The sequence below is a fragment of the Choloepus didactylus genome, chromosome 14 (assembly GCF_015220235.1).
Source record: "Choloepus didactylus isolate mChoDid1 chromosome 14, mChoDid1.pri, whole genome shotgun sequence".
Classification (NCBI taxonomy): domain Eukaryota; kingdom Metazoa; phylum Chordata; class Mammalia; order Pilosa; family Megalonychidae; genus Choloepus; species Choloepus didactylus.
In genome coordinates this window covers 17,367,211-17,384,995 of record NC_051320.1, presented here as the reverse complement: position 1 = coordinate 17,384,995, position 17,785 = coordinate 17,367,211, and the positions used below count along the sequence as shown (strand labels likewise).

General features: G+C 44.6%; 1 protein-coding gene across 4 annotated transcripts in view; it reads right to left on the bottom strand.

Moving 5' to 3' along the window:
* CHD7 (chromodomain helicase DNA binding protein 7) overlaps window positions 1–17,785 on the bottom strand; it is a 184,457-nt gene that overhangs the window by 66,326 nt on the left and 100,346 nt on the right. For all 4 annotated transcript variants that reach the window (XM_037803279.1, XM_037803280.1, XM_037803282.1 and 1 more), the window contains one exon: window positions 12,339–12,769. In XM_037803279.1, the coding sequence (XP_037659207.1) occupies window positions 12,339–12,769 (431 nt within the window). The remainder of the gene's footprint in view (window positions 1–12,338; window positions 12,770–17,785) is intronic.

The window sequence follows — 17,785 nt, the reverse complement described above, 5'->3', positions numbered from 1 at the left end:
AGTCTTTAGCTCTTTTGAAAGAACACTCAGAGCATGTTTTTATTTTGTTTTGTTAAAATTTGAGCATGATAAATAGCCGCATAAGGAAACAGCTTAAAACAATTCAAGATCATAGCAAAGAGCAACGAGGATTAAAGAGTTCTTTTTATTTAGAAAAGGAGGAAGAGGAGCACCCAGTGTCCTAAAAAAGTCCGCAAAAGATCCACAGAAAACATATTTTTTAAATTAAAAAAAAAAAAAAATCCATACAACAGTTCCTCATCCAACTGTCCTAGTGTTTACGCTACACATGGACAGAAGTCTCCCCTACTATGAGGCTCCATTTCCCGCATTTATTTCCGCTCTAACTGCCACAAATTATACAATACTCCAGCTGAACACTGGGCCTCTTTCCTTTCATCTGCACGCCAAGAGCAATCAGATTGCCGTGGTAACCAGCGGTCACATGACCAGCACCTGCTCTTTTGGCTGGGTGCCACTGACTAAAGCCATCTGCTTCCCTCAATCAGCTTTCAAACATTCGCAACACCTGCGCTGCACTGTTTTGTGGTTTCTTTTATCAAATCAGTGCAAAACTGCTTCCAAAACTTTACATATTTCTCAAATTTGTTTAAATCAGAGGTAGGGCTGTCAAAGAGCTGAACCACTGCCAGGTAAAGTAAGTTGGCAGCGCGTGCTGCTCACGGTGACCCCTCTGCAGCAGAGCAGGGCACGCGGGCTGATTTCACGGTGGGCGCCAAGCCCCAGGTGCCCCATCCCACAGGAAAGGCTGGCTGCCTTGAGAACCAGTCCAGCCCAGGTTTGATGAAATACCAGTTTGCTGAAGGAGAGACGTGCTAATGATTTTCCATCTGCCCTTCCTGGGAAGGAAGTATATGGAACGTGCAAGATTGCTAAAAGTCAGGGAGAACCTCTCCACATGCTTAGACAAAAAGCCTGGAGCCAAGAGAGGCACCTACCCCAGATCTGATTATTGCAAGATTTCTGAACCCAGTAGACCTTGCACTATTAATGCAGTTCAGAAACCGCTAAGCCTTCCCAAGTTAATATCCTCTTGTGACCTCAATAATGGACAAATCAAAAAAAAAAAAAAAAAAAAAAATTTTGTTTAGAAAAACCCTAAGAAATGATTTTTTTTTTTTTTTTTTAAAGCTACAAAATATTTAAGGCCCACCTAAAGACATTACAGTCGAGGACAAAACAAAGTTACTTAAACTGTCTTTGCTTCTATTTTGCAATAAGCTAATTTGGATTTTCACGTAACTGTTACATACTAAGGCTGCTTTGCCAAAAACACTGAAGTCAAAATTTTTCTTTTAACAAATGCAGGTAATATAGGATGGTGGGGAAAAGCACTGGTGTGAGTCAGACCTTAGTTTAAGTTCCAACTCTGACATTTACAACCTGTGGCCCTGGACAAGTTATTTACCTTCCGTGAGCCTCAGTTTTCTCATCTGGAAAATGAGGTTAATCATTATACCTTCCTCTAAGGCTGGTTATGAGCTCTAAAGTAGACCGTGCCTCTAAGGCTGGTTATGAGCTCTAAAGTAGACCGTGCATGAAAACCTTGAAAGTGTCTAGCAAAGAGAGCTAGCATTTGCACACAGCTGAGAAGACAGAGCACCAGCCAGTCTAGTAAGGTGCTCTTCTCTGGCTGAAATTCGGTCTCACTAGGGCCAAACCAACTGCAGAGATTTAGAGATAGGATCCCCTTTCATTGTGGATCACATCATTAAGCAATATGGATAGAAGAAAAATTCTTTTTCAATATTCCTAACCACCAGCTAAAAGAACAAACATGGAAACCAGCCCAAATCATACTCTTCCTCCAGCCCCACTGCCACTTTCCACCTACACAATGACCACCTCCCCACCCTCCTCACCCTCACACTCCACTTGAGGGCTACTCACAATCATGCGGTGGGGGAAGGTCACACACTCAGCACTCATGGCCATTATTTAAATCTGCAAGGGGCAAAACTGAGCTTTTATAATGTCAACGCCAACACACATCCATGCATCCAGCTCCCTTCCAAATTATAGTAAAAGCCTGAATGCACAGGGAGGGCAGCCCTTCCAGTCGGGGAGCTTAGGACATTATTAATAAATAATGCAACTTAGACCAACATCTGCAGTGGTGGTGGGCCTCTGGGGTTAGTCCCTGCTGGCCTCCACAGCTCTAAGTGAGGCCACAAGAAAAGCTGGGCCTGTGCCGGGAAGAAATGCTTTCTAACGCCCACCTGAATGCCACGGGCCTGAAAAAGCCACGACCACCATCCTCCACTCCCCAGCCTGCTCGGCGCCCCGTATACCCCAGCCCCGAGGCACTGCCACCACAACTTCGCCCGCAAAGCCACCCTCTGCACGGCCGCTCAACGCAAACCTGACCACATCCTTCTGCTGAGCACCCAGCCCCTGCAGGTCACAGCCCGGGGTGCTCGGTATTGGCCCACGAGGCCCTGTCCCCATCCTCCAAACCCTTTATAGTTTATGCCCCGGGAATACCAAGCTACTCCCTAAAGCACACACCCCTCTCCTACCTTCATGTTTCCCACACCCTGCTCATCTTCGAGATGCGGCCTGGATGTCACTCAGGCCGAGCAGCTCCCCTGGCTGCCCCAGTCTGGTCACGTTCTCTGTACTCCACGTGATGCCACACAACGTGCCACACAAAAGGCATGTCCAAACTACACAAGACACATTACCACAGTGTATTAAAATCTAAGCACTCTGCATGCCTGTGTGTGCTTCCAACTATACTGAAAGCCCAAGGAGAGCAGGAACTGGGTCTTCTTACCTTGTTTTCCTAGTGCCTGGCCAACGAGGCCCTCACAAACGTTTGCTGATCAGTTTAACTAAACATCGCCAGAAACAGCAGTAACAGCCACAAGTTCCCATGCAGCCCTTCTATGTTCTAGGCACAGCTCTACATGCATTTCTCATTATCCTGGTCACAGAAATGTCACATCATTCCGTGTCTCCAGGATGAAACACCTATGTGGCTCAGTGACAACAGAGCTAACGCATCACCAAAACAGAGTGAAACGAAGCAATTTTCCAAAACCCATCAAAAAGAACGCCATCTACATACTTGCCCTCCCTACTTGCGAAGTCCGATCATTTCCTGATCCTTATCTGCCATCACTACCCCTGTGACAGAGAAGCAGAGCCCTCAGCTCCTGGAGCAAGGCAAGCCTTGGAATCCTGGAGGGAGAAGGTTGTTTGAGGATGGCCGCTAGGTCTGGAGGGCACCGTCCTCCACCTGCCCTCTGTTTCACGGTTCGCAGCTGGATGTGCTCAGGGTCCATGGTTGACAGTCATTTCGGTCATCTCAGCCAGGCCAAGCCCTAGAGCTCCGCGATCGCCCGAGGTGACCAACGCATACCCTGCGTTGGTGAGCAAGCTCAGAAATGAGCAATAAGAGAACCCAGACTTTGTATTCCGAGAGAAGCACCTGCCCCATGGAGGGATGTGCCAGGACTCACAACTGTAGAAGCCCCCGCATCTGCCTGACTGACATTTCCTGAAAGGGGGCTGGAGGGATTCAGCAGAGCTAAGGTACAGCCTGGGTAACTCATCCTTCTTTCTAAACCAGGTTTTCTACAAATGCTGTCAGAACTCACCAGAAAACTAGTTAGCTCTGTTGATTTATTACAAAAATTGTAAGGGAGAATGCAGCAGGGATTCACATCCTCAATATAAAGAATATTTGGAAAAGAACTGTACTGTGGAGCCAAATGTGGTGAGGAGAAAATGGTCAGTTAAGGAAGATGTCTGGACCAGGGGAGGGGCTTCTCGATCCAATGTGCCATCCGGGTGGGGGGAGTTGGTGAAGGGTCTCACTGCACTGGGGAAAGGCGACCCTAAGGCTTGGGCCTTGGCAATCCATCAGGTCTGTGGGCAGAGATTCCAGCCTGCCCAAAATATTCTACTACAATCTTTTACAAAAAGAGCACAAAGACATTGAATGATGTGTGTCCTCATACTCGACATGCTCAAAAGGCATTTTGATAGAGAGTTGAATGTAGTGGAAGGAAGTGGGAGAGGGGCCCTATGTTTGTGGGGTGTTAGATTCTAAAAACATCTGACCTGCCACAAAACTCATCAAGAGTTGTCAGTGTCAAGGGCTCATCGCTGGGAGAGAAGAGAGCATCCAGCCTCTCGACTCGAGAGTACAGGATTTCCTCTGAGCGTCATAAATGTTAAAAAAGAAAATTAAAAACAAAGAGACAAACTAGAAAAGACAAGATAAACTATTAGCATAAAGATTAAAATGATCAATTAAGGCAGCATGAAGTGCAATACATCAAGTAAAATCAAAATAAAATAGAAATTTAAAATAAAGTCATAAGACTAAATACATAACTAAAATGTTAAACAAAAAAAGCAGCAGAATAATATGGAAAAAGAAAAACGAACTCTGAGTGACAAACGAGAAACACGAAGGCCGTCAGAGTGTCTCAGGGAGGGCCCCAGGGGTGCTTGGCTGACTCTCCCCAAGGCAGCGTGGGCCGAGAGCACCTGGGAGGCTGGGGGGAGCAGGCCCTTGGCTGCCTGGGCACCCAGGGGGCCTGGGAGGGTGGGTTGCCCAGCCTGGTGCCCCCACACTTCACTTCCAGATGATGCCTTACCACGCCCCAACTCCCTACCCTCTACCTGCACATTTTTCACCCTACTCCTCAGGTTGAGAAAGAGAGAGAAGAGGGAGGAGAGTGGAAGGAATTCTGTTTTACTTATGAGCAAATATATGATTTTGATGATAAACTATTAAGACTTCTGAAGTTCTCTCAAAGTCACTGGATGCAATACCTATAAACCAAATAATTTCATCTAGAACGTTACACATGGCAGGACTTTTGAGGATATTACATAGGCCTTTGAAAAGCAGGAGGCCAAAAGAGCCAGGAAAGTCCCTATTGTGGAGATGAACAGCATCCAGCCTGTGCAGGAGACCACCAAGAGTGTCTAAGGCATGCCCCCTTGCCACCTCCCTCCCAGCATGGAAAAGCAACCTCTCCCTGCAGCAATTTGAGAACAAAGTGCTCCCTTAGTACATGACCTGTGCTATATTTTTAGGAAAGGAAGAGCACAGAAGCTTATAAGAGATCCAGAAGCCTAATCTGATCTCTTTTGAAATGTGCATTTCAAACTCCACATGTCTAGTCTTCACGTTTTACCATCAGACTTATCACAGAAGAGGGAGCTAAGGCTCAAAGATTTCCATGCATTGGCCCCATAAGTGGCAGTCCTAGGACCAGAGCCAGAAGCTGCCCGGTTCCAGAGCCTGCATCTCCTTCCCTGGCCAGAAGGCACACCCCACGCCCCGCGGAGACCTGCATCCGGGCCCAGTGCTGGCCTGGCCTTGACCAGAGGCCTGCAGGCCTCGAAACCTTTCTTGGTGACTGCATTCTGTTACCTGGGATCATCCCAGGGCAGTTTCAAGTCTCCCAATAACATGAGAACCCTGACTCTGAAGATGGCTAGAGGGTTGACAGGTTTTTTTCAATAAGGGAAATGTTAAAAGAGAGAGAGAAAATACAGTATATAATGTTCTATCAAAACCGCCTAATCCATTTTTAATATTGTATATATTCTAGAGAAAAAAAAAATGCCTCTTGACATGTGCTCAAGAATTATCACTGAAAATCAAAGAGTCATTGAGTTTTACGGTTTGAATTAAGGTCTGCTAGAGGTAACATGGAAGGGAAGTCCAGTTAATGGATGTTATCTCATCATGGAGGCTTGACACATATCTTAACCACTTTTGCAGCATGGCACAGCCTGGCCCTGCAATATGGCCTGAAAGAATTAAATACATTAGATGTTGCAAGAAGGAAGCAGAAAGGGCCTCTCAGTACTCTTCTCCCACAGCTCACCTTTCCAAGTGCCAACTGTAGGGCTAATATGTGGCTACTCAAGTCTAATTCAGATGCCACCTTTATGCCCAGCATCTCCATGGCCCTGGAAGGGAGACCAGGCAGGAGAGCTCTGGCAGCCAGAACTGCACTCCCTGAATTCTCAATGCTCTCCTCTAACATGCTCGGGTGGGAGATGTGTCCAAGGAGACTGGCTGCCCACCCACATTTTGTACTCAGAGCACAGAACAGCTGTAAGTTACAAAGGGAGAATCTCACCACCCACCTTAACAGGAGAAGCCAAACTCCCATGCCATTACAGTATCCCTATAGAAGTTGTATTCTAAAATGGAAAGGTCAAGGAGTATGGTCTAACTTTCTTAAAAAAAAATAAAAATAAAAAAACAGTGTCTCTTTCCTTAATTCACACTCTCGATTTCCCTATTTAAGCAGCCTGAAGCTAAGCGACACAGACTTCCATCTAAAGGTGGCTGAGATGAGGGCTGGGATTTGCAACGATGGACGTCCCATATGACAGCCCTGCAAAAGCACCCAGTCACAAGGGGCCCCTGTCTAGGCAGAAGACACAAGCACAAAGATCTTTCTGCTGTGGCTGTTCAGCTTTGCATTTGCACAGAACTTCATACTTTTTTCAAAAGCATTTTCTTATAGACTAAAAAAAAAAATACCCTAAGATTCCTTCTGCTCTTTATTTTCCACCTTAACATCACAGCTGTGGCTACTATGGCAATACCTGCTCCACCCTACAATTCCACCTAGGAAAGACTCCAAGGGAATGAGCCTGCAGAAGCAGCCCCTTCAGACATCCCCCTGCTGTTCACGGCCTCTCCCCTGCTCACGTTTCACTCGAGGGGTGGCAGTGAGGGGTGAAGTGGGCTCCAAAGCACCCTCTCCCACTGGACCCAGTGGCAGCAGGCCACCGCCCCGCAGTCCCCAGCAGCTCCCGCACGTGCAGACACGGAGCTCCCCACAGGCCTCAAGGGGCCATCCCTGCTGCTAGCACAGAGCACGAGTTAGCGGAACCTGCTTTTAAGGGGGCTCCCTTCCCCCAGTAAGTCTAAACCAAACTGCGGGTTGCTGTGGAAGCCATCAGGTGTGGCGACCCTCCCTCCCTGCTTATTCAGCCAATTCAGCATGAACCAGGTAAGAGGATGAGTGGCGCTGACACAGCTCCCCGCTGGCAAAGGAAAGGCAGAGGAGGTTATCCTGAAGGAAGGAAGGATTGGAGATTTAAAAGAGTTGCATGGCCCCCTTTCCAAAGAGAACACAATCTTCCATGAGAAAGCGCGGGGTCTGGAAGCACCCAGGCTGCCGGGCCCCACCCTCCCTGTGGCTTGGATTTAATCGGCCAGAGAGGAGGCGGCCACGAGCCAGTGGGAGGGTCCCGGGTGAGCACAGGCTGTTTCTTCCTCATTTTTCCCCAGCCCAGAAGGAGCTCAAAAGTCCGTTTCACGACCCCACATTTAAGAAATCTATACCACCTTCCACAACTACAGTGCCCAAAACACTTAATTCAGTCTTTCAAATTGTCCAGTGTCTCGGGTCAAAAGACTAATTCAGAGCATGTGAGTAAACAAAAGAACAAGAGAAAAGAAAGAAGAAAAGCTGTGGGCTTAGTTTCTTTTCTTACTTTTGTGCCTGATGGAAGATATGCGACTCTCTGGATTTTTGTACTTATTGGGAAAACTGGTCTCATCTCTATAAAGAAATTTTAAATTTAACGAGCACACCATTAAAAAAATGGATTAATTTAGCCAAACCTTTGGGCTCGCTGCCTGAAAAAAAATACTTCTCAGATCATCATCAAGAAAATAACATCTGAAAAGCTAAGTCCTTCAGAACAAAGGGGCCATGTAAATATTAACTGTTACTGTTAATAGTAATGAAAGTGTGGTTTGCCAAAAGTGTACTTTACATGTTCTTTGCATTTTACGTTTTTTTGTATGTGAAAATAAAAGCAGTGTGTTTATCTTCCACTTTGAAGTGAAGTAATGTCTTCACTCTTCCCTTAATTGAAAAATAACATTTTAGCTTCCTATTACATTTAATATTGGTGGTGGAAAATGGAAGGAGGAACAAAATGTATTTCTAGAAACCGCATTAAAAGCAATTCTGCACAGCTTCATTTTACAGAAGCTCAGCAGTCAAGTCACAACCTTGGGCCAAGTTCCCTTCTTTCCGTACATTCAGAGATCTTTATATGGCTAAATGGACCACTAAATCCTTCAAGAGTCATTCAAAGAAAGCACTTCCTCCAAATTCTCTCTCCCTTCACAAGGACCAGGCATACACAACCACAAACTCATTGAAAAGAAGAATGCAAATCCTCGTATTTCAGCTCCATGAACCCTTCCATATGCAAAATGGTACCCTCTCCAACCCACAAATGTCTCAGCTTTTATTTGCAACATAAGCTGCCAAAATTTGAAAGCTACAAGAACACCTGGGGAGAGCACTAGAAAAACAGGTAGAAAAAAAAATGAATATATATTATTACTATAAAAAGGGAAAGTAAAAAATGAAATATGGTCCCCATCAAAAAGGATATGGTCCATTTTTTTCCTCAAGATTTTAAACATCTTTTTCTGAGATGCTAAACATTTTTCTGTTGCTGTTTCAATACCATTCTATATAACATCTTCTGAGCAGATTCTTCTAGGTTGTCACTGCACAGGACAGACAGGTGTAATTATATTTTGGTTGTCAAAAGGGCCCGTTAGCTGGGAAATGACTATAAAAGTTCAAGCCCCAACCACATTATGGAAACAAGGTGGGATGATAAAGCAGTGAGATGGACCCCCCGTAACGGGGCACACAAGAAAAATCGGCTCCCCTCCCCAACACCGTGCTTCGTGTGCGCCTTTCTTAAAAGAGAGTGAGTGACATGGAACCTGCTCTCTCCCTGCCAGACGCAGACTGCAGAACGAGCCGCCCTCCATGGGAATTGTCCTCCACAACCTGTCCCAAGAACAGCATGTCCCCTCGTGGAACCCCAAGGATATGGAATAAAGGGCTGTGAAAGAAAGAGGTGAGTGTTTCTACACCCAATTTTTCATTTCACTTCTGTTTCTTGCCTCTATTTCAGCCCTCTGCAGGAAAATTATTTTCTGTATAAACAAATTCATCAAGTTAACTTACTCAAGGAAGGAAATAACTGGTATCACATAACATTTTGCAAAACAAAATTGCCACTGCTGTACTCAGTGCTTAAAAGCAAACTACTACGGCAATTCAACCCCAGTACTAACATAACCCAAACCCCCTATTACCTTCATCACTGCATATTCAATTTACATAATTATTCTGCTATGCTATTCAGAATTTACATTTAGTTGCATGCATTCCACTTATCCTTGCTTTGGGGACGCTGTTTTCTTTCTAGACTTAGCAGAAGGAGGAGACCACAATCTGGCATATTCAATCCATCCGACCGACAGAAAGGCTTTGCTTCAACATTCAACAGAGAAAGGGTTTGGTTTGTTCATTTGCTTAAAATTTTGATTCAATTACCATGTTGTTGGACAGCCATCCCCATCTGTGGCACTGGCCATCAACAATGGGAAAGCCTCTAGGAACTGCCTTACCCCACTTCGTTATAAATCAGCAAGTGTCCCTACAAGTGGCAGCGTCCCCAGGGCCAATGTGTGTGTGTGTGTGTGGGGGGCACTGCACACCCTCCTGGCGCCCACCCAGGGGGGCCTCCTGGAGCTCTGGGCCACGCAAGGCCAGTGCCCTTTCCCCTTGGATGCTTCCGGCCCCGAGAACAGGGTCCCATACCGTTACTGGAACACCACTTGGGAGTAAAGGCAACCAAGAGAAGGCACTTCCGTCCTCCTACCAAAAACATGACTCCAGTGTGAAGTCACTACCAGATTCAGCCACACGAAGCACTTCACCAGCACAGAAGTTTCCCAGTGCAGAACGGACAGTCGACAGCACACACGTGGGGTTCAGCCTGAATGTTCCTTTAGTGGACAAGTGTAGGGAGGAGGCGTGGGGTACCCAGGACTAACCAGTTCTTGATGCCCCAAATTCCAAAGAGTCATTTAGGGTCGTTCGGGAAATCTGAATGTTTTTCATTGTTAAATCCAGCCTTCTGATATCTGCCCCAAAGTGTTCTACAGAAGGCAAGGATATGCTGTAGTAAGTTATTAAAAATAGGGCCAGTTTGATGTAGACTCAGAGCTGGAAAGAATATACCTGGAAATTTATGACAAGATCCAAGATACACTGAGTTTTTTCTCCTTTTTGTTAATTTTTTACCATTAGGTGATAACTCCAAAAAAATTAAGATAGAAATTGAAGTCAGATATATCTTGAGGCTAAAATTAGTAGCGGTATTTTCTTAGCCCCAGAAAGCTTCTTTAGAACACAGACTCCTACACTTTAAATTAAAAAAAAAAAGAAAAGAAAAAAGACTACATTCTTTTTCAGATTGGCTTCAATTTCTTTCTCCTTAGGAGAAAGAAGCACACACCCTTCCTAGCAAAAGCAGGCTACTTAGAGCTAGGGCAATTATATATTTAAAACAACACCTGATAAGACAGACTGAAATGTTGCTCACCATCGCATCTGTGGGGACCCAGGGCCCAGGCCCCCTCCCCTCCATAGTGATTTCACTTGACCAAAAGAAGACTTTAAAAGTCATTACACCTCCCCAGGGGAGGAAAAAATGTATTGTTAACAAAGCATTGAAACTCCCCTCCCCTGATCACAGGTGATAACAATCTCTACAGCCTTGTGTCACAAGAACCTGCCCAAACTGTTCTCACACCATCCTTGTCCTAACCCTTAAAAACCAACGCCTGGCACTTATCTTCCATCTTTCTCGGCCTGCCGCCACCACCGTGGAAAAAATCATCTCCTGTAAGTCAGTCCTGTGAAACTCGTGTCTAACTCCGTGCCTGGCATGTTTTTCAGTCTAGGGGCTAAGCTGGGTTGTAACAGCATCTCTAACACTCAGGACTGCACCAAGAAACAGTGAGCACTTAATACAATATTTCTTCACTACATGAAAAAGGATTTTATAATAGGCTGTGAGTTTAGAAGAGTAATGGGGAAAAAATGGTTTTCAATTAAGAGACCACATACCAAGCCATCAAAGAAAGCTTGTAAGTGAATGCAAATATTCAGTTAGTTGTAAAACTGAGTTCCTGAGTATAATCTGGTTATTCTGGCACCATTAAAGGTACTGACGGTAAAAAAATTTTAAATGACTATGGTGCAAACTTCAAAATGTTGCAGAATAATGTGTTTGGGGTTGTTCAGATATTGTTAGGGAGAATCGAAAGTCCAAGTTTGTTCTTTCACTGTGCTTTGCCACAGCATCTCTCTGATCACAGAATTCATCTCCTCTCTTTGTGAGCCGGCACATGCACACACAGGAAAGTCTACAGGTGAAAGGTTTAGAGGCCTACAATCTCAGAAAGCTCATGCCAAGGCCATCAACTGCAGGCTGAGCGTGTGAGTGTTGCACGTCTGCATGCACATGAACATGTGTGTGCCTGCATGTGTGCGTCCGTGTATGTGCGTGTGCGTGCATGCTCATGCATATGCATGTGGGGGGCGGGGGGTGAGGGGTGACGGGTGGAGTATGTTTCCTAACAGAGTTTGCAAACAGGTTCAGACTAACCAAGTCTGACCATACTTCCATCTGGAAACGATATTTTCTAACTTGAGCCATATTCTGAAAAACAGATTCAGATGTTTGGAACGGGTTCAGAACAGTTGTAAGAAATGTTCAGTACAAATGAAAAAATTAGTCGTCAATGTCTTCTCCTCTCAGCTTTTCTAACTGAGTAAATCTGCCTTCGGGGGTGGGGGGCAGAGAGCTGGTGGGGGAGGTTGGGAGGGGAGTGAAGGAAGCCCATTTCCTAGAACCTAAAATTTGTGCTCCCCTTGAACGCATATCGGTGGACAGCCGCTGTCTGATCTCTCCCGGCTGCCCACCAGGATTGCAGCTCCGCCCCTGGAAGGCTCACTCCACCGGGTGGAGATAATTAATCCTGTTTCCACTTCTGGAAGCAGGACTGAAACGCTGAGGGAGACAGGGTGACCTTTCTCCCTGCTCTCATCCTTCCTTCCCAGCTTTGCATGACCCCTGAAAACAGTTTTGCGTTATCTAAGCTTGCCAATAATTACGCCCTTAACTTGGTTCTAGTTGTCAAGTGGTAAACTTCCACAAAAATACCAGAAAGCGATTTTTAAATAGCAAATGTCTTTTTATCCAGGAAGGGCTCTGAAGCCTATCATCCAAATTAACAGTTCATAATCCCTGAGTTCTAAATTTCATAATGCAGTCAAAAACCTTAACTTTTTAAATTTGGATATTAGGGAAAGAAACGCAACCATGATAACAATCAAAATGCCCCCCGCCGCCCGCCCGTTTCCACAGGCTCTGTCTGCGCATCTCCACCAGTGGCCCGCAGCGTCTTTCCAGGGTTGTGCCTGCCCACAGCCTACCTTGACTTTTTGCTGGACTTGGGTTTTGGCGTGGCAGTTTTTGCTTTCTTTTCCTTTGGCTCTTTGGGGATCTTAGGGGCTTTCGGGGTCTTGGGTTCCTTGGGCTCTTTTTTCTCCTTGGGTTCTTTCGGTTCCTTCGGATCTTTTTTTGCCTTAGGCCTTTTCTTTTTCTTTTTTTCTTCCTGGGACCCATCTAGTGAGTTCCTGTTTAGTTCTTGGTTGTCAACCCCACCAGGGAAGTCATCTTTACCGAAACTTTTACTGGGATCCTCTGCAACAATGTGGTTGTTTTTCTTTTTCTTCTTCTTTTGCTGCGGCTGCTGCTCTCTGGACGGCAGGTAATCGTCGCTCTTCGCTAGCTGAGCTTTCGGCCCACTAACCTGAGTCACATCCGGCACTGGCTTCTCTAGAAAGGGCTCCGATGGAGAATGCTAAGAGACACAAATGGGAATGGAAGTTAGTTTACTCTCCGTAGAGAAGAAGGAAGGAATTGAGAGCTAACGGCTGACGATTGTGAAACTTATTCTGCACTCAAGCCAGCAGGTATTTTACCAACTACGTAATTGTGGAATCGATCATTTTCTCTCATTCAAAAAAAAAAAATTCCTTAATATTGAGAGTTTTTTTTTAATAAACAGAGTAAAAAATAGCAATTTAATAATACAGTAAAAAATTCCATGAAGGAAGAAAAAAATCCTCATTCGACTGAAGAAAACTGTCCACTTTCTTGACAGCCTACATGGAAAGTGGTGAATAACAAAACAGCAGCAAATGCTAAAACTGCAAAGAAGAAACTTAAGCAGAATTCTTTTCCCCAGTTGGGAATGGGGACTCAAATTAAAGATACATAATTTAGCCATTTCAAAAAGAACAAGTGTTCTTAACATGACAAGGTTCTGAAACTGAAAGTCAGAAATTAAAGCGTGAACATGATATATAAATCTTAAATAATACTGGTCATTTCTGATGTTTTCCATTAAAATGTCAAATTAAAAGCACATACGCAATCATTCTAGGAAATGTACATGAAGTAGTACGTGTTCAAGGAGCATGATGTATACAACCTACTCTCAAATGTTTCTAGAAAATAGATGGATAGACAGATACTGACAGACAGACGGCTTGATAAATAGAGCAAATGCAGCAAAATGTTAAAATTGGTGGATGTGGGTATCTGGGTGGTGGGTGCATTCTCTGAATGAGTTTTGTATTATTTTTGCAAATATCATGTAAATTTGAAATTATTCCAAAAGAAAGTTTAAGGAGAAAAAAGTACATATCCAAACTTAATGACTTTGGATTGGTTAAATTTCTTGTACAGGTATGAAATGTGGATGGTATTTTTCTTAACTTTTTAAAACTTCACATATTGCTCACTGGGAGCCAGCCAGAGAACATCTGGAATACGGGAGCGAATGCCAACAACGAGAGTGGGTGCTGGAGGTCAGTGGGATCAGAGGAAGGGGCCCTGTGCCATGCAGCCTCACAGTTCAGATCCAAACTAGGGCGGAGGGAGATGAGCCTCGCCAAAGTCATTTATGGCTGGTGGATCTTTACCATGCAATGAAATACTTGGAAAGCAAATGTTAACTCTGCAAATGTCACTCCTTCTCTGCTGTTCTCTTGTGCATCTCCTGACACTTAGAGCAACTGAAATACAAACAGCCACAATGACAACCACACCCGCTGGTGTCTGCTGACCAGTCTTAACGCCGCAGGTACCCGCTAAGCACTTTACACCCCTCCTACCACTTGATCATCACAGTGGCCCTAGGAGTGGGGTTTGGTGATTGTTCTAATTGTATTGGTGAGGACACTGACCCTCTAAGATGCAGGATCTTGCCCCAGGAGATATGCACGGCAAGTGACAGAATGAGCGTAGCCTCAGAGCACTGGCTCCCGAGCCCACGTGCCCATGCACTGTGCCCATAGAAGGAGAGCGGCCAGCAGGGTCCCGGCTCCTGGCTGACCATCAGGCAGTCAGGGGCTGGGAATCTGCTTGAAAGGAGACGTATGTATTGATACCTTCCATTCCAGGACCACAGGTGTTTACGGATTTGATGCCCTGTGCTGAGCAAGGTACGCTAGCCCACCTGACTTTCACAAGACAAGGTGATCGTTTCCCTCTATTTTCCAGAAAGGAAGTAAAGTTCCAGGAGGTGACGTGTCCACCCAAGGCCACACAGGGAGGGATGCAGCCCAGCAAGTGCTCTTTGGGCTCTGTCAATCTCCGGAATCTCACACACGGGCATCACTCAGGGAAAGACTCCACAGGTTTCATGCAATTTCCGAAAGATATTTTAAAAATAAAAAATAAAAAAGCAATTGAAAAGAGAGTGTTTATACTTTCCTGCTAAAATCTGCCATGGTTACTAAAAAGTAACCTATATTCAACTCTCAATCTGCTGCAGGGTAATAGAGCTGAGAACTGTATCCTGAGAGATTAAAATCTGAGCCCTGACCCTGGCCTCTAAGGGTACTACCTGGGGAAAGCCACTTCACCCATCTGGGGCTCGGTTTCCCCATCAGCAAAATGAAGGGTGTGGGTGAGATGATTTCCAAGGTCTTTTCTAAAATCCTACGACAGTAAAAAATTTTAAAAATAGTTTGCTTTCTTGTCATAGTTGAGAGGGAATGAACCTGGAAAAGCATAAAGACATACAGGAAAAGAGAGAAGCAAGGATCCAAGTTCGAGGAAGAACCTATGGAAATAAGTTTATGGAGCACATTATGGGACAACACAGCCAACCACACACCAGAAAAAAAAAACACCCCCACCTGGGCACTGCCCAAATTATCATTACCTAAAAATTAATGGGCTCTGATTTAACTGGCTTATTACATTTAAGTTGCTTAAATCAAGTTAACTCTAAATACTGTTACTCAAAACTACTTCCAAATGTACCTAAATAGGAAATGCTATGTGTTTTTGTAAGGGACACAGAGACCAAGCTTATTTGGGACAAGCTATTTTTCAGGAAATGGAAGAAAGAGCCGTTCCTGGAATGAGAAGGAAAGAGGAAAGTCTATGAGCAACCAATGGTTAAAAAGGAGAAAGGTGAGTTAATTCTGGGTACGTGCACCTTTCGTTACTCTCCACAGCACTGACTCCAGTCACAGAGCACAGTTTCCAGTGAAAGATCCCTGCTATACAGCCATGAATTAGCAAAAGCACATAACACATAACACAATAAAAGACCAAAAATTTATCTGTACACTTTAGCATGCAAATCATTTTAGATGTCGCTTTCAGTAATAAATGAAGCCATAAATTAGTATCTCAGTAAAGAATCTAATCTTCCATAAAAGAGGAACAAACATAAAGATTAAACAGAAAAAGGTATTAATCCTGTTTGCTATGCAGCAGAGTTATGTTTTGGTATGATTTGAAATAGGGTGGAAAAGGTGCTCAGAAATATTATAGTGTTTACCAGACCCACGTCTCCTTAAATCTTTTAGAGAAAAGCTGTTTTTGTAAACATTTAACAAAGAACAGATGGCCTGCCTTAATCATGTGGGGGAAAAAAAAACCGTACAAAGTCTACCAGGCCAGTCGGGCCCCCCAAACCCCCTCCCACCCCGGATACGTGCTGCAGTCTCCTCTAATGCTATTTAATTTTACAGTGGACACTTCCCCATCAATTCCCACTGCCTGACAGGTAATCAACGCCATTAACGTCTGATATCACCATACAGAGCATTCCGAAAACCTCTCATTCATTAGAGCAAACGTGGAGAATGTTAGATTCCGAAGGTATTTGAAAATACACCCTACAGGACTGTCTGCCTGACACAGTTTCTATCATCATTCCATAATGATGAATAATATGGGATACATAAGGCTCGTGCCACGAACTTTTGGAACTTACTCAGTGCATCTGATATTTAAACTATGAATACGAACGATCCAAGGTGCATGTTTCTTTGTCCAAAAAAGAAAGCTAAAGATAACTGTTTTTATTCTTAACTCCCTTGTTCCCACAGAACATACGCAGCAGAACCTTCCACAAACAGCAGCATGCACAGGATGCAAACTTAACCAGAGGAGAGCCAGGGTGGGAGAAGTGCAGACAGCTCGCTCTTCCTCTCACACACGTGACCCGCAATGCTCCAGAGCACAGGCTGAGCCAAGACACAAGCTTTTTGGGTCATTAGAAGAAAAGGAAAAAAATATAGAAGATGAACCTTTTTATCCATCTCAAGTGCTTTTCTTCCAAGAGTCATCAGCACTTTCTGACTTAAAGAGTTAGCTTATTTAAACATGTTTTGTCTTAATTATATTCTTGAAGTCTCAACCTGTTTGCAACATCAAGTAACATGAGTGAGTCCTGCAGTGTTTCCAACGTGCACCATCTCTGCAAACCAACCACTTTCCGTCACAGGGGACATCTGCACGTCAACACTCTACTGTACCGAGTGATACAAACAAGGCTAAACTCAGAACGCTGCTTTATGAAAAGACCAGCTCCTGCCAACGGGATCGGAGTCAGGCGGTACCTCTGGGAGACACGTCCCGCCCCACCAATTAGGCTAAAGGGGGGCAACAAAGAGGAGGAGCTCATGCTCTCGGAGAAAACAGTATTCCGGAAGAAGTGGCAGACCAATTGGGACCCAAATGTCCACAAAGCTGAAAACACATCAAACTATGATTTACATGGTTTTTAAAAACACAAATATGTTAAGTAGTCATTTAAGAGGTGTAAAGTAGCGTCCAGTATTTTAAAATGGCTTTGCAGACCCATCTTGGGCACAGCTAGCCAGCCATTGCCACTGTCACCAACACTTGGAATTTTTATTTTTCCAGTAATCACCAGGTTCTCAGTCCCTCTACACTCTTTAAGAAAGGAAGTCTGGTATGAAAACTGAAGCACAACCTTCAGCAACAGAGTATACACTGGGTTTAGAAGAGCATCTAGCCAAGGTTCAATAAGTCCTATTGAGATGTGTGCCAGTTTGGATATAATATGTCCCCCAGAAAAAGCCGTGATCTTTTAATCCAATCTCATGGGATATTGGGATGAGGTTGTTTCCATGGAGATGTGACCCACCCAACTGTGAGTGACACCTTTGGTTAGGGTGTGACCTCTGATTGAATGTTTCCATGGAGGTGTGGCCCCACACATTCAGTGAACTTGATTAGTTCACTGGAGTCTTATAAAGTGGCTCAAAAACAGAAGGGCTTCAGAGGAGCTGCAGCCAAGAGAGGACAAAACGCCCCAAGAGCAACATTTTAGAGTACGCCATTTTGCAACGCAACCTGGGAGCAAGCAGACGCCAGCCACGTGCCTTCCCAGCTAACAGAGGTTTTCTGGATGCCATTGGCCTTCCTCCAGTGAAGGTACCCTGTTTTGGATGCCTTACCTTGAACAATTTATGGCCTTAAGACTGTTACTTTGTAACCAAATAAACCCCCTTTATAAAAGCCAATCCATGGCTGGTGTTTTGCA